Source organism: Pecten maximus, chromosome 8 (genome assembly GCF_902652985.1).
Source record: "Pecten maximus chromosome 8, xPecMax1.1, whole genome shotgun sequence".
NCBI lineage: Eukaryota > Metazoa > Mollusca > Bivalvia > Pectinida > Pectinidae > Pecten > Pecten maximus.
This window is the reverse complement of record NC_047022.1, coordinates 19,092,857-19,119,927: the sequence shown is the minus strand read 5'-3', so window position 1 is coordinate 19,119,927 and position 27,071 is coordinate 19,092,857. Positions and strand designations below refer to the sequence as shown.

Genomic DNA, 27,071 nt, shown 5'->3' with positions numbered 1-27,071 from the left:
TTGTGTAACAGGTAAGAACAGGTATATGTCTACAGGTGAGATTATCAGATATATATACCGGTATATATAACACCTACAGGTAATCACATAAACTTGGGTCACTTTTCTTCATGAGGCCTTGTTTACGATCAATAACAACTGACCTAATATAATCACTTTTCATATATTGTACTGATTCCTGGAAAATATAATAATCATATTGACATATTTATTTTTATTGGAAAAAAAACAGTTATGTTTCGTAGTTTTTATATATATGTATTGTGAAGTTGTACGATAATTCCTGCACTTTTATATAAATATTTTTTTAAATCTCAGATAAAAGAAAGTGCATTTGAAAAGGAATTCGAGAAGAAAACTAAATGTAGATGCAAGATAATTATCCCACTTTATCAAGTGAATGAAAATGAATTTAAATGTTTCCCAGTACAATTATTATTTTCAAGCCACAAATTATAGCCTAATTTATGCAAAGAAATTATTGTTTAAACATTGTTGTTTGTCTGCCACTGAAAAATGATGAGTTTCCTTAATCTTTCCTTGAATATATAAAAGTAACTTCAACAATTATACAGAGAAAATCAATGCCAACCAAATTAAAACAGACACATTAGTCCCATCCAGTTCTTCACATCGATATCATGATCGTAGCTCCAGGTCCGAGATCATTACAATGGCAGAACATAGAATTGGAAACCCTTCCTAAACTACCACTTGGCCACAACTGTATAGAAAATTCATTGGAACCGTTGAGATACTTAGAGAAATCAACATACATGTATCTCCCTTCCTGAACTATCACTAGGACACAACTGTATAGAAAACGCATTGGAACCGTTGAGATACTTAGAGAAATCAACATATCTCCCTTCCTGAACTATCACTAGGACACAACTGTATAGAAAATGCATAGGAATCGTTCAGATACGTAGAGAAATCAACATATCTCCATCTATTTACCTCCTATTGGAATCTAAAATAACACACAATATATATACCAATATTTAAAAATCCTTGATAAAATTTCCATCCTGGAGCTTTCGATGTTAGATTAAAATGTTGATATTCAGAACAAATCAATCACTATTGAATCATATCCTTGAACCTTCCTGATACCCACAGTGAAGATCTCCTTCCATAAAAGTTAAGTTTCACTACAGCAAGTCACACACAAAAAATATTGATGGTCCTGAATCGTTACACTACTTCTGTCGTTAAATGTAGCTAGCTGGCCGAGCCTTTCCAATAAGTGTAAATTTTCCACGACAATTGGTCACTTATTGGTCACATTGGTCACATTGGGCACTTCACCTTCATGTATTCCAAAAAGTGTCAGTCAAAACACATTATTTATCTTGTAAAAGTCACATAATGAGCTTCAGTGTTGTTTCAACATGAACAATATTTAATCAATTGTAATCCGGTTACACTACGCGACACTGAAGAACACTGATGAAGAAGACTCAAATATGCAATTCTGCAGAATGTGAGAATTTTCATTTAATTTTATAAGCTGTACCATCTCGTTATTACAATTCCCAACTTTTAACAGATGGTGAACTCTTTAACTGCACATTTTATGCCATTACAGATGTAATTTCCAATACATTTTCTCGCGCTGCTGTTGTTTTTTCACTCACAGTTGGAAGAGTTAGGAGATAATTACACAATGCTGACTGATAAAACAGTCTATGTAAACATCCATTGCATGTTACCTTGAGTCAAAATGTTCATTAATTCTGGCTATTTCGACAGAAATTAAAACTTCTTCATCCTCTCGAGTTTGTGAAAACTTTACGTTGGGTATGAAATGAAACCCAGCAACACAACGCTCAGATCAATACATCAATCAAACACATCTAGACAGAAGACTTCAAGGCACTTGAAATTCTACCAAGTCCAACAATAGCTTTCTGGGATTAATATTTTATTGTTCAAATGATAAATTATTGAAATATCGATTTTTTAATGTACTGCAAAAAAAATAATCACAAAATGATGCATTGTGGTTCGGCAATATCTGTTATTAACTAAATCTGGCAAATCTGAAAGTCTACTTTGTCAATGAGCAGATATTTGACATTTTGATCAATTCTAATTTGAAAATGTGGTAAAATAAATGCATAAATGATATTTTAGGTAATTTTGAAATAAACACAATATTCAACAATCAAATCAGATGTATGAAAATGTGCTGACCAATTGATGGTCTAGCTGGTATATGTAGCCTGAAGACATGCAACAGTTCCCTTTCATGTACATTTTGTATATGGTAATTAACAAGAATTTTCTGTGATAGAATTGATCTTAGAATCGAGCATACATATGAACATGTCTACTATGTACTGGATATAGGCTGGATTATATCATCAATTCTGATGTAGAGTTGGGGACATTAAGACTAATGTTATTGATGAAGATTAAACATGAATTTATAATCTATGACAAGCTTCGTCAACAAATAATAACATCTTATTGTTTATAGTTTAATGATTAAAGTCTGAAAACTAAAACAGTATTGCATGGAAAAATTTTGTGGAAAACAATTTTAAAGACAGTTTATAAATGGTGTGGTCTAGTGCAAAATTATGCCACTCAACACTGCAGAAAGTTTTGTGAAAATTTTAGCTGGAAAGAAACAGAAATATTGAAGGACTATTCAAGCAAAGTTGGGATGAAGTTTAATTCAAATAAACACTGTAAAAACTTAATCATTATAAAATTAGTCAAGGGTATTTATCATTAAGTCACGGAAAAGTTTTCCATTGAAGTCTACACCATTGTAGAACAATTTGGACAAAGAGATGAAGGTGAGACATGCGTGAAAAATAGGACATCATACCGTTGTGGACCCTGCTGCGCTGCGGGCCTGGAAAAAGTACACACTCAATGTCGTCATCATACAGATTGGTTTGTTTTTGCTTAACATCATACAGAAATACAGCATATTTATGTAAATGAGTCAATTGTCTTTTACTTTGTATGGTGTTGTTTTGAGACCAAAACAAATCTTGTAAATATCTTCTTTAACATACAGGTACAATGTGCTATATGTTCCTCAAGAGATCAATATATGAAGTCAAATCTTTCACGCTAATTCTGGGGGTTCTATTATATTCTATGTTTTATTATATTCTATAATAACCAAATGACAGTTCAGTATATCTGAATCCATTAAATTTATGAGCATAAATAGAAGTTTGCATGACACTGACCTTGAAACCAAAGGAGAGAAAAACTATTGTGTGGAACTGCTTTCAACGACAAAAACAGTGACCTTGACCCTAGACAAAAACCTGAACAGCAATTACAAATTCAAGTCATTCAGTTAGAGGCCCTATTTGAAGTTTGAAGTTTAATAACCTAAAGGAACTCAAGTTAATGTGTAGGAACTAGTTTTCTATTTACAGAAGGTGACCTTGACCTCTGACCTCCAGACATATAAAAGCCAAATTCAATAGACAGGTCACAGGATTCCTTAATTTTCAGCCTGGAAACTGATTATTTTTTTATATTTAAAGTTGCTTGACTTTTGACCTGCAGTCATGAAATACAAGATTAAGTAAATAAACTGTATAAAGAGAAAGGAAGTTTACACATGAAAATCTTTGGAAAGATAACTGCAATGTTAGCCATAAATTATAAAGTGATATTTATCTGTTAATATCCATAAGAGGTGAAACCGAGGCATTGTACTTTTGACAAGAACAAGAATTATACAGAGCTATGATTTTGACGGGAGTCAGTACAACATATAAGATTAAGTATCATACCTTCAAAGTCACTCAATAAATGATAATTGCTTGTAAATTGAATAAAGTTTACTTCTGAATTCTGATGTTTTATACGTGAATCACATATTATGCCTATTCTATCTGAACTTATGAAAACAAGGAAAACACCTGACAGATCTTTAGTATTATCTTTTGAAATTTTGATTGTTAATGGCAATTTTACAAAACTGATCTTTGGAAAGCAAAATAGATTATTTACATAATCTGTGTCAATGTAAACTTATTTAATATTTCAGATTACTACTGTCGATTAACATAAATTATTTTTTCTGTTATACAGTCATAACAGAAAAAACTGGAGTGTACTCTAAATAAACCGCGAAGCTGATGTAATGATGGAAAAATTTATACAAAATACATTTTTAGCCAAAGACAAGACTAAGCTTTATATGGCTATCAAAATCATCTAAGCACTGGAGATCTCGGAGGATAATTATATATTCTATCTACCGTATTTGACCTAATAAGGGCGCAGGGCGCGGGTAATTGACAGTGGGGGCGCCCTTATTAAGATCAGTTATTCTGAAGTTTTATGAAACAGACTATACCTTATAGCAGAATACCCAAGGTTGTGGAAACGGTAAAATATTCAGTCATAAAAATATTCCAGATGAAGATATCTATTCATTATCATATATTAAGCTTAAACATGACTTGAATACTCCTGTAAACTTGGAAACCATGCCAGCTGATCTTTAGACCAGAGAACGTGTGTTCCACCATTTATGTTCAAATGGAACTCTTTTGTGTTCTATTTATAGAAACAGGTGATTTCCCAGATCATATCAGACATCGTTTTCTTTGACCTAATAATTGATTTACAATGTCTTTTACTAGCTTTCTGTTCTGAACAAAAGTTATTTATCAACAAGAATGAAGTCTTTACTTTATCTTCAAATAAAGATGGTAAGTTATTATTTGTATGTGTGTTTAGTTTTGGGTGCTCTTTACACTGACATGTCATCTGTAGCCTGTAGGAATACACAAAATGTGGCAAAAACATGTGTTCCAGTTACTTAATTTGCTGAAGAAAATTGAACACATAAAGTAGCAAAATATTTCACATGAATTATTACTTTTGAACACCATTTTGACACTCAAAGATTTATTTCCTTGAAAAAAGGTAGGGGCGCCCTTATTAGGTCAAATACGGTATGTATAAATGTATTATACCAATATGTCCTCTGCCTCAAACACTGTGTGCTGCTGTGTGTGAATAATTAAAGGACAACAACCAGATTTACGATTGAGTATAATATTGTATTATTGACCTACATTTCCATGCAAGTAACACACATCATTTTCTAAACGGAACATGGAATTTAACACACCAATCTTACAGCATCCTTTTTAACCTCCAGAAAAAAAAACTTTAATTCTTCTTTCTTTTTCGGTCTTTTTGTATCTATTAACTTTTTATAATAATGAACTTGTCACTTGACATGTCATATTTCAGACCTAGCAGAGGTTATAGGATTAAGAAAACATTCTAACAATGATACTTTCTTGCCATCCGCTTAAATATGCACAGGTAAGTAAGCATGTACATAATTTGGTAGTTACTCTATGTAGCTATATTCTATACTTAAATACTGTTACTCTGCTACAAGATTTTCCATCAGATAAACTTGTTGAAATAATTTCCTAATTTTCAAGATTTTTTCTCTCTTTTCTTCAATGGCAATTCATTTACAGTAAAAAGCGCTTGAGGAATTTAATACCAAAACACACTTTCTGTTGAAACACCAGGAACCTTCAGCTACATTTTATACAACTTATAAATCAGCTCAAAAGAAATCACACACTTCTCAAATGTGTACAGTGGATTCTAACCAGTAGTTCAAAATGCATGGACTCTAAAACTGCTTCACCCAGAAGTTGCTCCCTTAGCAACTACAATCAAGGTAACACATGCTCCTAGAACAGATGTAACCATGGCAACTAATACATGCTGATCGACTAAGTAATCTGCTATCTATATATTAAATGCATTTTATATCTCTACATTCTCCTGAAAACAATTACATTTCTCATCCTTGAAAACTGAACATGTCCCTGTAATCAAATTTCCAACTAATGACTACATCATTAATATCTAAAATGTCATTAAGAAAACCTGAGCTAAAGAACACTCATCAACGCAGAAAACATTAAATTACGAAAGTCTGCGCCTAAATTAATTTCGAAAAACAGAATTTAATTACCGAAATATGAGCCTGTCATTAACATTTTGGGATTTTATGTAAAAAATGACAAACTATAAACCCACTACCAAACATATACTATCTATTGATACTGAAATTAATCTACTTATGTATATATACACTGATCTAATTAGGTAAGTCTGGTTGTCTACATGCTGTATGAAGTGTGTTGTAACATCCTAAAAGCAAGGGAACAGCCTTAAGTTTACAGCTCCATCACTGGGAAATTTCCAAGATTCTGGCATCCACCATCGCATTCATCCCCACTTACTGATACTTACAATGACTAGCCTGTTTTATCTCCCGAAGAAAAACTTGACTGTAAAGTATGAATTCACGATCAAGATCAATTATAATAACAACAGACATTCTACTCAAATTTTAACATACCCATTGGACAGGTCTAGAACACCAACTTGTAAATAGGTCACAGTGACCTACATTTGAGATACCAGAGTTGTACTCCTGTCAATTCCTATAGATAAATTCACATGGATGTTTGATGATGGACATCGTATGGATCAACAAAATATTTCGGCAAATACAATCACTCTTGCATAATCAACAAAAGGAAAACAAATTAAGATGCCAGACTATATCAGCGAACACCATATTGTGCACACCGATTGATTAAATCTTACATTATTCATTGCTGGCAGCATAACTATTTAAACAGAAAAACATTTCGACAGAGAACTGTTGCAGTCCCCATGTGGCTACAGTTATGACATCACAACAGGAACATTTGTCATTGACAGTTCTATAAATTCTTCCTATAGCTACTGAAGTATTATATAGAAGTATCTTGATGATTTGAAATGAGTTAACTCTGATTTTACCTAGATTTGAATACCGTAAATATTCGCGTATAGTGCGCACTTTTTTTCAAAAATTGACAAGTGAAAAAGACCACTGCGCACTATACGCTTTTAAGTACAAGCCTTTTCCCAGTCAGAATGAATGTGATTTGACTGAGATTTGTGATCGTTTCCTTTCACAGCAGGATTGATTTAATACTTATAATATATATATATATAAAATATATAAAGCATTAAGAAAGTAATAGTTAACAAATAATCAAAGAAATGAATAGTTGTTTTAATGTTTAATTCCTTGAAATTGTGTATTTATCAGCAATTACGTGGATTTATCTAAGTCGATCGTGAGCCACATGTTCCGTACACATACGATCTCACTTGAGGATGTTCCCGTATTCAGGTCCAAAACGATGTATAACATCTCAATTAACATCAAACAAAACTTGAAATGATATAGCAGTACTTAGTAATTTCATACTTCTAAATTAATCACCTTATAAATCCAGAATGTTGCCAGAAACTGATAACGTTCAACTTGTTTATTTACGGAAGCTGTAACAGCACGCATGCGCAATTAGCAGGGGTAACACTAATGCCTTGATCTCATGCGGCAGTCACTGACCAACTGGCCATATAAAATACGATATGACTGTGAAAACTACCGGGATACTCTTATTTATCGTCTGCACTGTATATTTATCCTTTACACATGTTAATTCATTGATATAAAAGTTGTGACCAGCACGACGACTGCAGACCTGTTTCCGTACTGTATACAAAATGGCGGCCTGTGTTACATTACGTAGCAGTCAGCTTACTAGTCAATCTTGTTATAATTGAGCTTAATTAGCTTTGTATGTTCGTGGACAGATACAACAAGAGATCATACCTGCGTGAAAAACACAAGGTAATTGAGGGTAGGATTAATTATTTTGTTGGTACAACAGCGTAGATGGGACCGCTACAATTTGCAAGCTGACTAGGCCTGTGGCGGTATAATGTAAACAACCTGTCAATCCAATGTGTCAAATCTGACCGGTGATTCCAATTAAATGTGGTACATATTGTAAATAAGCTTTCATAAGTTACAAATTCCTATCATCTTATGCTTTAGAATTCATCTACCGCTCAGTTGAAAATTGAAAAAAAAAATTGTTATTTTTTTTTTGAAAATGAACCTCAAAAACGTACCTGCGCACTATACGCGAGTGCGCACTATACCCGAATATTTACGGTAATGGTTGTCAATGAAACAGAAGATGCTTACTCAACAGGGTTTGACCTAGATTTGAATAATGGTTGTTGTCGATGAAACAAAAGACACTTACTCAACTGAAACACCTGGTCTTACACTCCTTGAGCTTTTCAAGGGTCCCCATGCAAATCTAAACTTTATAAACATTTTCCTTGTTTTGATCAATTTTGAGTTGGAATTATGGTTTTGTTATCATGTCAGTGCTTTTCTTTGGTTTTTGAATTGTGACATTGCCACACAAATGTAAATTTAACAAACCCATTGACTTACTCAATATATAATGTAACTAACACTATCTCAGAGTTCTGCAGTTATCGATTTGTTACGTCAATTTCAGAAGCAACATTTGGTGTAAAACACAAGTAACGAAGCCCGCTATCACCCTACAATCAGTAGACATGCCTTGTAGACACGATCCATTACTACAGATGGGCGATAAAGGGCAAGCTCAGATATATGTCGTAACATGTTATCTGTGATGACGATTGGCTGTCTATATTTACTGCAGGACTAACCAGGAACTCTGGGGACTAGCCATTATGTTCTGTAGTTGAACTTGAACATCCGTCAAACCCAGTCTCATTTGATATATAGCTGCTAGTATGGGTGTCATTTCAAAAACGATAACTAATAAATTCTTTATGGTTAAATTTTGTTTATTCCAAATTTAATTAAAGCTCTACTGGTCAAATCACAAAATAATATCCAGATATCCAACTTCTGTAAACTTACATAGTTTAGGTATTATTTTAGTGATCTCTGAGCTGAAATCATCCCGTTAAATTATATGTTTGCATTAAATGTAGTTCCTTCACATCAAGCCTCTAACATACTAGACAGAGACGACAGGAATACCCCCCAGAAACACCAAAAGGTCAACATCATCAAAATTTGCAACTGTTTCATTTTTTTAAGTAGATCATGGATATCTACAAATACATATAATCTAATATCCTATGACTGGGACATTTCCTAATCTTGAAAAGCCAGATATCTAACACTTGAACATATCTGTACAATTTTGTCCAATCATGAAAATCAGATATCTATCACTAAACAGCTTTGTACAATTTTGTCCAATCATGAAAAGCCAGATATCTATCACTAGAACATATATCTGTACAATTTTATCCAATCATGAAAATCAGATATCTATCACTAGAACAGCTTTGTACAATTTTCCCAATCATGAAAATCAGATATCTATCACTAGAACATATCTGTACAATTTTGTCCAATCATGAAAATCAGATATCTATCACTTGAACATCTTTGTACAATTTTGTCCAATCATGAAAATCAGATATCTATCACTTGAACATATCTGTGCAATTTTGTCCAATCATGAAAATCAGATATCTATCACTAGAACATATCTGTACAATTTTGTCCAATCATGAAAATCAGATATCTATCACTTGAACAGCTTTGTACAATTTTGTCCAATCATGAAAATCAGATATCTACACCAGAACACCTTTGTACAATTTCCCCAATTCATAAAAAGTTGGGTATCTAACACTAGAGAACATCTTCGTAACATTTTGCCTTATCATGAAAAGCTATATCTGCTTGAGCTCAGGAACATTCACAGTCTCTGTTACTGAAGTCATGACCAATGACTGAACTAACTACAGCAACAGACATCACCTGATGGCCCAAATACACGACTAGGAACGTCGACCCACATACACGACCAGGAACATCACCCCACGGCCCACATACACGACCAGCACGGCCAGGAACATCACCCAACGACCCACATACACCACCAGGAACGTTGCCATTTCCATGTCTTAATTACGAGAATACTGTACTGCACGTGATTTTTACTGGAATGAGGTCACATACAGACACCAGTCTTACACAGTACAGTACACACAGATTCTTTGTATAAAATCAATACATGGACCTCTAGCACCATGTCCCTAAGTGCATCTGTTTTACAATATACACATCCTCTATCAGGCACAACAGTAACAAATGACAGCCCTTTGATTAAATAAATGGTTGCTAATCTTAATGTGATCAGCTTAGGTTAAACTTTGATGATGCTGACATCAAATATACTGTCACCTTGATTAAAACTAACTGAAGGATGTCAATGGTTTCAACACGAATTAATAAACTATTTCTTTATACTTGTTACTACTTCTCCATCATATGCAAGAATATAACTTTTCACATTTCACAAACTGGTAACTTCCTGATCTAAATCATGGTCAGTGTTTGAGCTATCATAGTCTATATCACAATGTCAATACAACTGCTGGTCAGCATGTACACAGATTGGTTCAAGAAAAGTCTATGAAATTTCCTAAATAACAAACGATGAGAGAACACTGATATAGTCCCTGAGATAAAACCTAGCTATAGGCAGAGTCATGTAGGCGATAAACCAGTAAATAACAAACAAACATTAACTGAACACCGACTAGAGTCCATGAGGCGAAATCTAGCAATAGGCAGTCATGTAGGTATACGTAGTAAACCAGTAACTTACAAACAAACCTTTCAATATCATTATTATCAAAATGACAATCCAAATTGACAATCCTAATTAAATTTCACAAATCTAAGAACAATATGCTGATGAAGAAATAAGTTCAAACTATTAAATCTTCATATTTTTGAACTCTTAAGGGTTCATTTTCTGAAATTAAGACACAGCTTGTTATGATCATACAGTTTACTCCTCCACATCAGTTAGTTTACTTCTCCACATCAGTTATATAAGTAAAATTATCCCATCGATTTAAACCTTCACCATACAATTAATAACCATTGTCAGGTTTTGATTTTTATAAAATATCAGGTTATAAAAGCAGTGCAGAGTATACATCTTTTAACTTGGATTAAATATTTATATGTGAATAGTGAAAATACATTCTGGTGTAGCATGTTATAAATGGATAAAATTATTCGTTAGTTATTTTGTGCAGTTAATTTGTGCCAATAATTTTTTTTCATTTTTGAAAAATTGATATATGCAACTTTTAAGGCTAGTAAGCTATTCTTTTTTTTTTACTCTCTGAAATAATCAATTTCTGTCGTCATCAATATATTTTCACTTATATTTATCATATCAAGAATTTAAGTTTAAATCTTCACAACCTACCAAATAATTACTTATCCCAATATCACAGCACATGATAAATAGGTTATCAAACTTGTGCTGTATGACTTTGGATATTCCCAGTAAGTATATAGGGTTATGTTAGGAAGTCACAGTTAGTTGTAGTAGCTGTTGTACACATTGGCTCTTGTCCATCTCACAACAGTAATCACCAATACTAAGAGGCATTGCTTCAATTTAATAGTTAGTTTTTAGTTAATATTTCTGTAAAATTAAAACAACAAGCTGACTCTGAAATGCATCATTTCAGGAAATGCACTGTTTTCACTGCGTATGAAGTATACATTTTTAACTTATTTGTGAATATGAAATTTTGATTCTTTCAAATTTTATGTTTTATGAAAATTTGCATTTAATGTTTATTTGTTGTTGGTTTTTTTTTGTCTTTTGTTTCTCTTCAAAATGACAAAACATTTTCAAGGTTAGAAAACTAAAATAAAATGATCAAAACTTTTTGAATGCAGAAATCTCTTATAAATTTTCTTTAAAAAGAATTTTTGAAAAGATTGACCTCTTACAGTGCAATGATACAATAGCATACAAAATGTACACAAAAATCAATGACAAGGAACACAATAATGAATGACATCACATGCATTGCAATGAGCTGTAAAATAGATTGAAGACTACCATGCAGTCAGAACAGGCAGCTCTGAAAAGGTGTGCTAACTTAATCACAAAGCCAACAGCCACATCAACCTTTGGAAAAGAACACATATTAAATGAAGAGAATTACTCAAGGTGGTTTTAACTTTTATATTTAATCTTTTTTTTTTACTCACATTTTTTGTCAGTTCAGTAAGTGATTACATGAAGGATATGCAAGGTTTAGTCTCTCGGCAGTCAACATAATCTTTTTTTATTCATGAAGTAAATACCAAAACCAAAAAGTCAACTAAAAAACATAATATATAGTTTAGATTGAAAAGAAAATCTTTAATTACTTTGAAAATAAGAAATGAAAACAAATGAAAAGAAAATATTGAAAAGAAATTATTAGGAGGATATCATATTCATCCAGCAATAAGCAAAAGCCCTTGCCTGTTTGATAAACCCAGCCATGTATTTTCGTTGAAGTTCACCTATAATAAGTTATTTTCAACTTTGAGTCGAAGTTGACATTTTGGCACCCTGGGCTTATTACTGGTAGACAAAAATACGGAATTTTGCTCCGAAATTAATTAAAGTGTGTTCTTTTGCATAGGTTTATAAACATAATCAAACAATGCCACAGTAAACAAAAGAAACAAACACCAACAAAAGTATCAAACACAAACATAATTAATGCACAAAAACAAGACTAACCTATTCCTCTCTGTGAGTTGATCGTTCATCAGAGAAAGACGTTTTGAGCTATCACCGGAGTTTCTCATCATATCGCTCATTTGTAGTTCCTTTGAACGGCAAAGATCACGGAAGAAACAAAATGATGAATCAAAAAAATATATTAGAGAAAGGATTAATAATTATGAGAATGAGATCGTGTGCCCAGATTGATGTTTAGTGAAAATGATGGGTTATTTTTTTATGAAAAAAAAAATTCTACAGAGATCTGATTACAGGTGAAACTACGCAGAGAGATAGAGCTCTATTTGACCGGTTACCTGATAAAATGTCGTGTGGAAGGGTCGTAATGAGACTTTGGTTTCTGCTGACAAATTGAAGAATGGGGTACATATACAATGAAAAATAGTAAATATCTATCTAAACTACAATGATATTTATGGGGAAAAAAACCTCAATTTCTATCAACTTTAATGATATTCATGGAAAAGAAAATCCTTAATATCAATTCAAATAAAATAATATTTATGGGCAAAAACACTTTGAGAAGGCGATTTTTGTATCAACTGTATTTCTTACTTTAGCGAGTACCATATTGTATCCAATCTTTTCATTGTAAGCTTAATCTATTTTTTTCAATTACAGATATCATTAATGTGTTCATAATCTAGTTTTATCAGATAATACATTAATTTGTTTTAATAATATTTTACTATCCCTTTCATTTCACTGCCGATATGTTTATTCACAAACAGTAAGATTGAATATCATTTTTTACAAAAATATCAATAAATCATTAACCATGAATCATTTTCATTTTTTTTCTTTTAGTTAAAAAAAGTGAACTGGTTTTACATGCTAACTTGTTTTTAATGACAAAATCTACCATCAATATTTTTGAAAATTTGGTTACTGAACCATACATGAATAAAAATGACTTTAACATAACCTTATAGCACCAATGTACCTAATCACTAGAAGCCATGACACAGCAGGAGATAGTCAAGGGGAGACAACCATTCATGGGCACAGGAGCTCAACAAAAGCTGGCAAAATAAACACCAAAACTCACAAACTAATTAACCGAGGCAGAAAACTCTCAAGTAAGAAAAAAAAAAAAAAAAAAAACAAGATTGGTGTAAAAATATCTGCAATATAATTCAAAATATGCTGAAAAGAATACAGGCAAAATACATTTCTATTTCTGTAATTAAACAATTTTCCACTTTAAACATTATTCTTACATTTCAGACAATCACAAAAGCATCTAGCTATCCACAAACAACAAGATGGATGAAGCTTTTAACACATTATAAATATATACATGTATATACACAACAATTACAGAAATAGAAATGCATTTTCTTTTCAATATGAGATGTGGAATAAAAAAAATTCATGGCAATTTTTTTCTTTACATAAAAAAATCCAGAGTGGAAAAATTTGTATTGTATTTCACAGAAAGGTAAATAAGCAATACTAAAAAAAACCATTCAATTTGCCATACACTCTAGCAGACTCCATGGATATAGAGTACAAAAATGACCACAGACAATCAAAACGGCCATACAATGGAACAAATGTATGTATAATAGGAATGCATCACCCACAACACTGCTGACAACATCACAGGCAAAGTATGTGTAGGGGATATGATGATCTTAACCATGACGGAATTACTGCTGATCTGGATTTTATACAAATCAATAATGTTGATGATATTTGTATATACTTTTTAACTGATTCAAATCACTTTTATTTACCTGATATTTGAAATAAGATTTTTTTTTTTTTTTTTTTTTTTGAGAAAATTGAAACTGAAAATATATTTCGAATATAAAATTATTTGTCATTTCTGAAGAAATCAAATTAAATATTATTAATTATGTACAGAAATGATTACAGATCCTATCATAAATCATAGAATAATTTTTTTTTAAACATCCATGATCTAGATTTTAAATGAGTTTTCAAAAACAAAATTGAAGAAAAAATATCCCAGATATATAACTAAAGGCCACAACCAGAAACCTGTTCCCATTAGATAAGATAGGAGCTAAAATAAGTGCCGGATAGGATGCTATATTTAATCAAATCTTACATTTAACATTATTTCAAGAAAATATCATCACTTAATATTGATATTAGTCTTCGAAGAGCAGATAGAATTCTTTTGCTTACATTTGTACTTTTGATTACTATATTTCAAAACAGCCGTGAAAACATGAAAGTATATTTTTTGACTACAGATATTTAACATTATAATAAATTATCATTTTATACATAAAAGTTATGAAGACGTTGATATATCTAGGTAATGCTATAGGATTACCAGAAATATGAGAGATACCGTTTTACAATGTATTGATAGTATTTAACATTGAGAGATACAGTTTTACCATGTATGTACGGTATCTGATATATTTGTGTGTATGTATTTCTGGGCTGAAGACCACATAACATCAATATTATTTCAGCTAGCATCAGGGAAACACACAAAAGCACCCAACCTTACAATAATGAGAGGAACAGCAAGGAAGGAAGGAGAATCTACTGAATATATGTTTATATACACTGAATAAAATACAACATTTTCTTATAGAACGAAAAAATCTAATGACAAAAAAAAAAACAAAGAAAAACTAATACAAAAAAAATATTACATTTTTTTTTTTTGCTAAATCAGGAAATAAATGAAACAGTGCAAGTATGATATTGATTGAGTACTCTAGTCTTACTATAGAAAGTTCAGTGCACGTTATGTTGACCTCTGGCCTATATATAGTGGTATGAATGACCATAGCCCTACTTAGTACAGGATGACCCTAGCCGTATACAGTAGATACAGGTGTGGTGATAAATGATTACAGGTACTCACCAGCTGATTCTTCTCGTCTGTCAGCTGTTGTTCCTTGTCTTTACTCGAGTCTAATTTTCGTTGTAAATCTACAGAGTAAATAATAATTAAATCACTGTAGACTAAAAATAAATTATCAATAACTGGATGAACTCTCAATACAACTGAACACTACTGATTTCAAAGGATGAACAATTCTAAATTCAATGTTTTAACAATTTGAATATCAATGAACAATAATTATTTTGCTTCCAATATGGCTGAAAAATTCAAATTTCAAAATGGCTGAAAAATTCAAATTTCAATATGGCTAAAAAATTCAAATTTCAATATATGGCTGAATGATTCAAATTTTTTACTTACCGGAGGTTTGTGATTTGAGTTTTTGTTTTACTTACCTGACATTTGTGATTTGAGATTTTGTATTTCTGTGTTAAGACTGTTTGATGCATCCCCACTGTTTGCGAGTTGTGCTGATAAATCTGTAAACAGTTATAAAACAGGTGGTTGAACATTTATTGAATGAAATTTAAAATACTGAAAACTGAATGTAAAATCTTGTAAGCACATCTGAATGATATTCAGTGTAATTATATCTGAGGTCATTCCAAAACAAGCCATTATCAAAACCAAGACATGAACTGGCCTAAAAGTCAAATATCCAAATCTATGTATTTGTTTCATAGGAAAGAGTTCAGCAATACTTAGTCTAGGCAAGTATTTGAACTCCGATGCTTTCATTAATCTCCAGGCATGTGGAAAATACAGCAAATCTCACAGGGATATATGGTACATGTACATCTATTTTGGCATTTATAAAATCTTGTCAAGTCACATGTAAGTATATTAAATAAGTCTTATCAAACAATGTGTCACACAAGAAGTGTCTTTCATTGTTTGTTTGCTGGGTTTATTGCCACGTGAACAGCCAGGGTCATTTTGAGTTGGGGTCTCCTGGTAGTAGTTGGTGACTACCGCTCTGCCATTCAGAGCAATTAGGGTATAGTCTTGCCCAAGGACACAGCCATGACAGCACAGACAGGCTGTTTCTCAGCTTCCTGAGAAACACAAACCGACCTGGGTAGGGGCATCAAACCAGTAACCTCGGATCTTCACCTCAGGTCATGTGTTCGGCGCTCAGACTGGGCGATCGCAGCCCCTTGACTTTCATTGAACCAGTAACCTCAGATCTTCACCTTAGGTAACGTGTTCGCCGCTCAAACTGTGCTATTGTGGCCCCTTGACTTTCATTGAACCAGTAACCTCAGATCTTCACCTCAGGTAACGTGTTCGGCGCTCAGACTGGGCGATTGCGGCCCCTTGACTTTCATTTCAACACATTTGATAGCAAACTGATCAAACAGAGACAGAGTTGTCATTACTTAATAGGACCTCTCCTGGAGTACAACAGATCAAAGGGATACAGTTTACTTACTGTCAATAGTTTCCTGCAACTTTTGTCTGCGTATTGTGCTGGTTTTAACTTCTTCATTCTGGGGAACAAAAAATTTTAAATTACAGTAAGAATGAAAATGAAAAAATGTAGTTTAAAACATTCAACCATTAACCTCATTCCTTTAAAAATCTTTGTATTTGTACTTTATATTCTGATTTTAGTAAGAGTATATAAATCATGCAATCATATATTTTTTTCATCTATCGAAATAAGCTTTATTTATGCTGAATAAACTACAAAATTCAATTTTCTTGGTTCTTTAACATTTTATTTATTCATCTGTTTATTTTTTAAATTTTCTTTTGTTGAAAAAATAAATTGCACTTGTTTATTTTATAGATCTTAAAATTTTTCACATTAAGTTTCATTATTAATTTTTTTTTCTCCGATGAGATTTCTACTTTATATCTGTTAATTCCACTACCTTCTAACCATGCAGCCTTAATTCATACAAAATTCAATTGCAATTGAGTGTACAGAATTTTATTTGAAAGTGACCAATAATATTAAACTGATTTATAATTCACACATTTCTTAGTTGCATCAAAGCAATAAAAATATTACTTCATTATAAAAAATCTACGAATTTGATCTAAATGATGACAATATCCATTCTCTACGTATTTTGTTTCTAGATCTTGTAAATCAAATAGAAGCATCATAATTGAGTAGAAGCCTTACCAAATATGGTTTGAACAAAAAGAATAAAAATCATGTTTTCTGTCAGTTTTTTCTTCTTTCTATCTTTGAAAACAAACTATAAAGAAGATGAGCTTACGAGTAGTTACATGTAGTCTAAAACTTTAATTACATAAAAATGAACAAATGAGTTATCATAAATAGTTTTATTTAATCTGATAATGCCACAATATGTATGACTTATGTTAATGGTCTCTGGACTTAGTAATTAAATATGGCCAAGTTAAAAGCAGAAAAATTCAACTCAAATTTTTAGACAAATTACATCAATTAAAAGATATAGGAGAAATAAAATTTTCAAACTGTGATATTACCCAAATCTTCATTCAAAATTCAAAAGATGTCTTTCATGAATTCATAGTTATATGAAAAGTCGAATATCAGGTTTATCTTCCAAAGGCAAATTGATCACATGAAGTTCACATGAGATATTAATAGAATGCTTTGACATCATTAATTAGCACTTCTGTTTTTTCCAAATGCCAGTACCCAAAATAGATGACGGTCTATCTTATTTTTACCTCAACCACATCATTTACACATACTCTTTAAAGATCTTCAAAATTTCTTTTAAGAAAAAATATCCAGATAAGATTTTTTCCTTCATCCCAAAAGGAAAATCCATGGGATACTAGCTCGTGGCTGATTTTTGACAATTTACATAACATGCCTAAATTTCAGATTTCAAATGAAAATTCTTTCAAGCGGTAACTTCTAAAGCCATGTCAACGCCAACGATTGACATGATATTGTAGATTTATAACCATTCTATCAAAAGTGATCCACTTTGGGTACTGACCAGTTTTAGGTCCTCTGTCCCAATAAGATTATCTCAGAGACAACAGAGGAAACCAAGATTATTTTTAACTTGGCCTAACCAGCACCTCCAATACATGTTACAACAGCAAGGCGTTTGCTCTCTTTATTAAATTGCAGAAGCAGGTGACTATATATCAGAATATGATCAAGAATTTTTAGGATTGATATATAAATCATACAATAAATCACAGAGTAGGACAAGTATAGATGGAGACAACTATAACCTTTGTTTAGAGTTTATCTGGAACTGTGTATAGACCTCTTATATCCTGTACATGTGCTTTTAGCCTTTCCTTCGTGCTTTTAGCCTTTCCTTTAACAAACTTGAGTACTTCTTAAAGTTGTAGTCTCTGATCAGGTGACCCTAATATCGACGATCAACTATTTATTGTTGTAGTCTCAGGTGACCCTAATATCGACGATCATCTATTTATTGTTGTAGTCTCAGGTGACCCTAATATCGACGATCATCTATTTATTGTTGTAGTCTCAGGTGACCCTAATATCGACGATCATCTATTTATTGTTGTAGTCTTAGGTGACCCTAATATCGACGATCATCTATTTATTGTTATAGTCTTAGGTGACCCTAATATCGACGATCATCTATTTATTGTTATAGTCTTAGGTGACCCTAATATTGTTATAGTCTTAGGTGACCCTAATATCCATGATCATCTATTTATTGTTATAGTCTTAGGTGACCCTAATATCCATGATCATCTATTTATTGTAACAGTATTAAATATAAAATTTGAGACGGATAAATTTTAAAACAAAGAAATTGAACTGATATACATATATATATACAGACTGCATAGTTGTCACAGACAAATCCCACAATATTGTTACTACTGGGGTATATACAATGTGATTGTTTAATCTCTTTTCAATTTTACCAAATTGTATTTCATCTTAAGTTATTCATAATGGAGGTTGATGCTATGAAATCAACAACAAAATATTTTAAGTATTCTCAACTGATATGCTTTTATAAGAGATATTTTTTTTTTATATCATAACAGGTTTTGAAAGCTTATTTTTAGTTAGTAAACGATGTCAAGGCATATGTCCAGAGATCAGTAACCTAAGATTTAAATTTAAATCAAATTTAAATTTCACAAAAAGATCTGAATCGACACGAGCAAAGGTCAAATCAAAGACAGTATATACATATAGGTAGCTGTGTAACAACATAACAAGCAGGCCGTGTACTTTAGGTGGAGAGGACCCTAAAAGGTCTCACAATTCATGAAATCATATTATCATAAATTGTAGAATTTAAAATCACAAATCATAAAATTATATTGTAAATCATAAAATCATATTATGACTATCAACTGTCAGATTGACAATGTACAAGGACAGCCACTGCAGCTGAAAACGGAGAAAATATATATAAAAAAAATATAGATTACACTGACTACATATCAACAAGAATATAACATGCATACTTGTATGCTAAACACATATCTTACACTAACTCTAATATTCAATTAGACACATACCATCAAATTATTTAACTAAACAGTAGCTTATATAAAGATTTTATTTTTAGACTATTTTTCTTAAAATTCATTTTCTTTTTCACACTTTTGTAACAAGAGAGAAAAAATGCAACAACCTAACCAGGACTTAAACCTGGGACCTCAAAACTTTAGACGGATGCTCATGATCATGATCAGACCATTTGAGCTACCTGGCCACCTACATTCAGCCCTGTCAAGTCTGCTACATTTCTACCTCCACTTTATGTAGTTTGTCTTTCTGAATATGTAATTTGCTTGTCTTTCTAAGCAGAGCCCCACACATGAACCTTTACTAAACCCTGTAACTCCAACTACACCACATTCTGTCCCAGATTCATTAAGACACATACTACAAATTATCAAATTAACTAGCAGGAACATTTAATCATTATTTTTACCACTGCAATTAAATAGCATTCTATTTTCTTCAATTTATCTCTCTTTCTAAGCAGATCGAGACTTACACATGAGCATGAATGACATCCTGTATTTAACTACTTAAACTACAACTCTATACAGTCAATCCAATTAAATAGTATTATCAAGCAGTTTTTATTGCTCATATATATCCTGATTCGAGGGATATATTACTATTTTTCTCAATTTAAAATGAACTTTGGAATAAAAATTAAACATGATAATATTTTCCAGATTAAGGAATGACCAAAACCTATTTGCACAAAATATCTTTCCTTAATTTCAGAAATCACTATAGCCCTTTAGATAAATTATGATCCCAGAACAGCATATTCTTAATTATGTATGCAAGCTGTACTAATAATAATTACTTGGCTAATATGCAAAATAAAGCAGGATTAAAATACAATCAAACTTCCTTATTATCAACATTGAATGGTTCTGAACTCATTCCCTTCATTATATAAACAAACCAAATATAAAACTTCCATAATGTGTAAATTTAATATCAATATGATATATCTCATTTTGAGTCTCTCAAATTTTGGTTTTCTAAATAAAGAAGCTTGTGTGTAAACAAATTACATAAATTAACTGAATATTTAACTAAAAAACAGCATACACCAAAATTAAAAGTAAGGGGAGGTTACTCCAAGCCAGAAGGGGGGGACCTGTTGTGAGTGCAGTGTCGTGCAGGGAAAGTGTTGTGTTCTTTCCCTTACCTTCCCTTTGTGCTGACAAAGTATTAGTATATACACACTTAGGGGCTAACATGATCCCAGTCAAGTAAAGCCTCCAGTCGACACAGACCATATCGCTACAGAGACAGGAAAAAAACACCAAAATATCATTATCATCCTGTTTCAGAATTTTCAATATGGTCAGTCGACGCTGACTTTTAAACTATGAATATAAAAGAAAAGATATTCATATACTCATAGTGTAATTCTTTTCAATTCTTTAGCATAAATGTCTGACATTTCAATTATACCATGCATTTAATGTTTTTGGTCCTTTAACATTATCACAATAATTTGTAATATTCGCACATTAAAACATTATATGATTAAAAAACATTTGCTTCAAAATGTGCAATACATTTTTTAAAAATTTCTTATAATTTTTTTTTTTGTCTTAAATACCAAGAGTTTAACAAATCTAATAACTTCACAGATTGAAATAAATTATGGTATAATTTGAAAGGAAACATTTCTTTTTCAGTCCTAAATGAAGAGGGAGCTTTGAGTTGACAGAGATCATAACACATAAATTAGATTGTGGTCAGGAATGATGGCAAAACAAAAGGTGAGCCCATCAAACCAATACACTAATCAGCTCAAAATCATCACCATCTTCTGTAAAAGATTTTTCAGAGAAATAATAAACAGATTTTTAATCCTCATGCATATCTTTAGAACCTCTCTGTTCATTTGCTATATATCTTTATCATGTTAACTTCATAATATCCTGTGGATTTGTATTCACTTAATTTCTGTCAAATCTGCTTAGTTACAGCAACAATTCAAAAGTAAAGTATGGAATAAATATCTAAAAATAGACCAATACTATACACGCCGAGTTACAACCCCAGATGACAATCAGAAAAGCATGGGTTTGTTATCAAATGCTGCCTGTCCATGGTGTTTTTTCACCTTTAATTTTTTTGTCTTACAGACTCACATTGACTCTGTAAGTCGTAGGTGATGTAATTTTATCCAGTCCTTTTCTTTGCCTTTGCAGCAGAAACAAGAACGTCTGATCGACTTTGCGTACATGACATATTTTTTGTGGCTCATTTTTACATAGAGAATGGAATACGGCTTTAGAGATTCCTTGTAATCACTGGGTAGTTTTCTGGTTTTTATTCCAATAATGAAGAGTTAAGGCATTGATTCTCACACCATATCATCATTAGAATACATTTTCTATCATTCAACATATTTTGGTAATTTTTTCATCATTTATATATATACAAGAGGCCCATGGGGCCTGTATCGCTCACCTGGTTGAATTGGACCAAATGTCAAAATAATGTTCATATTGAATTTGTTTTATTTGTAAATCTCTAACAATGCTATATATGGTTATAGTGTGGGAATCCGAACTGCTTAAAAGATTAATGAAGTCCAGACTCTCTAAAGGTCTGAAAGATCTCAAGAATAGTTTTTAGAACATGCATGCATTCATCACTTTATAACTAGTAGCACTTTAAAGGAATTACATCTATTTCCCCTATTGGGCCCCACCCTTTTGGCCCCTCGGGGGGTCAGAGTCACCATTTATGCAAAATGTGTTCCCCTTTCCCCCCAAGGATGTTTCTGACCAAATTGGGTTCAAATCCATTCATAACTTTATGACTAGTAGCGATTTAAAGGAATTACCTCTATTTCCCCTATTGGGCCCCGCCCCTTTGGTCCCTTTGAGGTCAGAGCCACCATTTATGCAAAATCTGTTCCCCTTCCCCCAAGGATGTTTCTGACCAAATTGGGTTCAAATCCATTCATAACTTTATGACAAGTAGCGATTTAAAGGAATTACCTCTATTTCCCCTATTGGGCCCCGCCCTTTTGGCCCCTTTGGGGTCAGAGTCACCATTTATGCAAAATCTGTCCCCCTTCCCCCAAGGATGTCTCTGACCAAATTGGGTTAAAATCCATTCATAACTTAATGACTAGTAGAGATTTAAAGGAATTACATCTATTTCCCCTTTTGGGCCCCGCCCCTTTGGCCCTTCGGGGGTCAGAGTCACCATTTATGCAAAATCTGTTCCCCTTCTGCCAAGGATGTTTCTGACCAAATTGGGTTCAAATCCATTCATAACTTTATGACTAGTAGCGATTTAAAGGAATTACCTCTATTTCCCCTATTGGGCCCCGCCCCTTTGGCCCCTTTGGGGTCAGAGTCACCATTTATGCAAAATCTGTTCCCCTTCCCCCAAGGATGTCTCTGACCAAATTGGGTTAAAATCCATTCATAACTTAATGACTAGTAGAGATTTAAAGGAATTACATCTATTTCCCCTTTTGGGCCCCGCCCCTTTGGCCCTTTCGGGGGTCAGAGTCACCATTTATGCAAAATCTGTTCCCCTTCTGCCAAGGATGTCTCTGACCAAATTGGGTTCAAATCCATTCATAACTTTATGACTAGTAGCGATTTAAAGGAATAACCTCTATTTCCCCTATTGGGCCCCGCCCCTTTGGCCCCTTTGGGGTCAGAGCCACCATTTATGCAAAATCTGTTCCCCTTCCCCCAAGGATGTTTCTGACCAAATTGGATTAAAATCCATTCATAACTTTATAACTAGTAGCGATTTAAATGAATTAACTCTATTTCCCCTATTGGGCCCCGCCCCTTTGGCCCCTTTAGGGTTAGAGTCACCATTTATGCAAAATCTGTTTCCATTCCCCCAAGGATGTCTCTGACCAAATTGGGTTCAAGTCCATTCATAACTTTATGACAAGTAGCGATTTAAAGGAATTACATCTATTTCTCCTATTGGGCCCCGCCCCTTTGGCCCCTCGGGTGTCAGAGTCACCATTTATGCAAAATCTGTTTCCCTTCCCCAAAGGATGTTTCTGACCAAGTTGGGTTCAAATCCATTCATAACTTTATGACTAGTAGCGATTTAAAGGAATGACCTCTATTTCCCCTATTGGGGCCCCGTCCCTTTGGCCCCTCAGGGGTCAGAGCCACCATTTATGCAAAATCTGTTCCCCTTCCCCCAAGGATGTCTCTGACCAAGTTGGGTTTAAATCCATTCATAACTTTATGACTAGTAACGATTTAAAAGAATTACCTCTATTTCCCCTATTGGGCCCCGCCCCTTTGGCCCCTCGGAGGTCAGAGTCACCATTTATGCAAAATCTGTTCCCCTTCTGCCAAGGATGTTTCTGGCCAAATTTGGTCAAAATCCAATAAGAACTTCTTGACTAGTAGCGATTTGAAGTAAATGTTGACGGACGACGGACGGACGGACGGACGGACGGAGGGACGGACGGACGGACGACGGACGCTGCGCCATGACATAAGCTCACCGGACCTTCGGTCCAGGTGAGCTAATAATTATGTGTTAGAAAACATAGAGGCTTTAAAGAATAAATGACTCATTTTGTCATGTAAATGATTAGTTTTAAGGGAAAAAATCAATTATTCAATTTTCACACAATAAAGATTATTTTGAGCTGATTTCATAGCCATTTGATATCACATCAACAAGAATCAAAAAGAAAAAAAAACCTAACAAAATATACATTTCATCTGAAGTTATACAAGATTCTCTAAGAACATTTAATTCAACGATAGCTAGAGTTATAATTTATCATTAGGAAACCTTCATATTTACATCAAGCCATATCTCAAGCACAATATTCCAATGAGGTAATAATTCTTTGAAATCAGGCCAAATCAACACTTTTCACAATTATGATTTGTTACTATATACTATTGGTCCATGTGAACAAAAAAATTGACTCAAACTTCAAAATTTCTTTTACAAAAAAAAAATATCAATGATTGAGTTTATTTCATAACATTATGTACCAATTCTGTTGAATTAGATCATGATGCTTTTTATCATGCATTGTAGTTATATTATTGTGACTTGAAACATGTCTGTGACTATATATAGCAGCATCAGTTATAACACCCTAATGTACAATCAATTTCATTTGTGCAAATCTTGACAGGTCTGAAGCTCAAATCAAACAAAATTCTGCACTACAAAAACTATCAATCAATGCAAAACTAAAATCTACATTTATAAATGAATATATATCAAATCAAAAACCTAGACATAAATTCTAAATTTAAACCTGTACATTTCAGAGCAAAGCAAAGCAAAATTATCTATCACATATATCATGACGAAAGAAAAATGAAATATGGAAGAAATTGGAGGAAATGCAGAGCAGCAAAGTGGAAGAGCAGACAACTCCAAGGGGAGATAACTCTGTGTGATTTTTTTTTTACAAACACCCTGAGAGACATATCACATTTTGTGTCTAAGAGAGCACCCTAAGACAAGTGATTTGGCTAGGTCTCCTAGCATATATACCTGAGAGAAATACCTATAGTTCATCTGAAAATATTTAAATACCTGTCAGACAATTTACAAAAAAAAAACAATATGTATAAAGACATGTTTTTGAGGAGAAAACCTCAGTTACTGTTTTCAATATGTAATGCCTAGTTGAAATTTAATCAAAGAAAACTATCTTATAGGCATTTTGATAAAATTTAAATCATTTGAACAAAGCAGAACATATCAAACATAATGAGCATGCACAATATTTTCCTTCCTTTATCACAAATATATGTTTATATAATATGGTCTTCCTGCCCAACCCACCCTCCAGTTTGTATAAAATAACCGAAACAATATAGTAAGCAGGATGTGCAAAGCAGAATTTACAAATCAAAACAAGACAAACACCATGCCAGACTTTGATACTGTCAAAAACCAGACCTTTGGGTCAAACTCAGTCAACCAATTAAACAAGACATTCAATAATACAAATTATCAATGGCTAAATCTCATTGGTTGATTCATAAAGTACGTACTACCCGCCCGTCTTCATTTTATTCCTGGAAATTTCTTTTAAATTGTTGAAAATAGATAATAAGAAATAGCTTTCACCGACTTAGGTTAACCTCTTCCTCGGTTGTTGACTATGAATTCCTCAAATTAATTTTACCTCTAGTGAATGATGTGTCAATAATATAACAAGCATATATAGATTTACATAACACAGCAAATATACAAAACTGATAAAGTCATGTATATATGCAGACAACATTTGGCGGCACATGTATGTAGCAGTCAATAGAATATAAAGGGTCGGATTATCGACTCTACAACTCACCAATTCACTGAGCTTGTTCTGAAGCTCTTTGACTTCTCGGTTACGTAAGGAGAGCGTGTCTTCCAGCTCCGTCACTTTCGTTGCCTTCTCCTCAAGCTCAATGCTTACTTGGCTGGTCTGTAGAAAATACACAACTCTATAGGATATCTATTGTTAACAGGTCAAAGTTTTGTTATCCTACAGAAATGTTTCCAAAAAACATTTCTGTTTTAGAAATGTTTCCAAAAAACATTTCTGTTTTAGTACTGGCATAGGAAAGACAGTGAGAATGTGGAGGCTTACGATATTCAATGGTTTCCCATTGAAATATAAAAATGTGGAGGCTTACGGTATTCAATGGTTTCCCATTAAAATATAAAAATACCAATCATGTTTGTAACATATTTTCTTATTCAATCTGAAAAATGTTTGTTTTTCAACACAACATCGTCAGATTTTCTGTTAAGTATATTCCCTTGTATGTCAGAAGATCTAGATTACACTTAGAAATCAGGTTAAGTCATGACATTTGTCATATATGTACCAGGTACTTCCTTATATGACTGTAGTATAGAGTTTAGAGAGTATTGTTTGGTGTACACTTTGGTACAACGTCTTAACCATATGTAAATAAGTACATTCCAATTACGATAAGGTGGAAACAAATATCAGCAATTTCAAAATTTGAATTTTTCATTTAATTAAAGAAGTTTGAAAAATAAACTCTTTTCATCATTGTTTTAAATGCATTGTTTTAAATCTATGAAGTACCTTTGCCCCTTCCTCTAGTCTTGAGGACTCAAAGCCTTTGACCTTGTTCTCGGCCTGAGATACTTTATGAGTAAGTTCCTCAATCTGGTCAAGGAAAACTATATTCTGATCTTCAGTTTCAGTTAGCCTTTCTGCCTTGTCCTTCAGCAGAGCCTGTGTGTGTAAGAGGCAGAATACAATAGCGAAAGGAAT

The 27,071-nt window shown here is 32.8% G+C and overlaps 1 protein-coding gene across 1 annotated transcript in view; it reads right to left on the bottom strand.

Annotated features, from left to right (window-relative positions):
- Nucleotides 1-27,071, bottom strand: part of LOC117332697 (CAP-Gly domain-containing linker protein 1-like) — a 103,766-nt gene that overhangs the window by 40,778 nt on the left and 35,917 nt on the right. Inside the window, 6 exon segments of the mRNA XM_033891698.1 lie at nucleotides 12,513-12,601; nucleotides 15,370-15,437; nucleotides 15,747-15,830; nucleotides 16,784-16,841; nucleotides 26,130-26,246; nucleotides 26,880-27,032. Of these exon segments, the coding sequence (XP_033747589.1) occupies nucleotides 12,513-12,601; nucleotides 15,370-15,437; nucleotides 15,747-15,830; nucleotides 16,784-16,841; nucleotides 26,130-26,246; nucleotides 26,880-27,032 (569 nt within the window).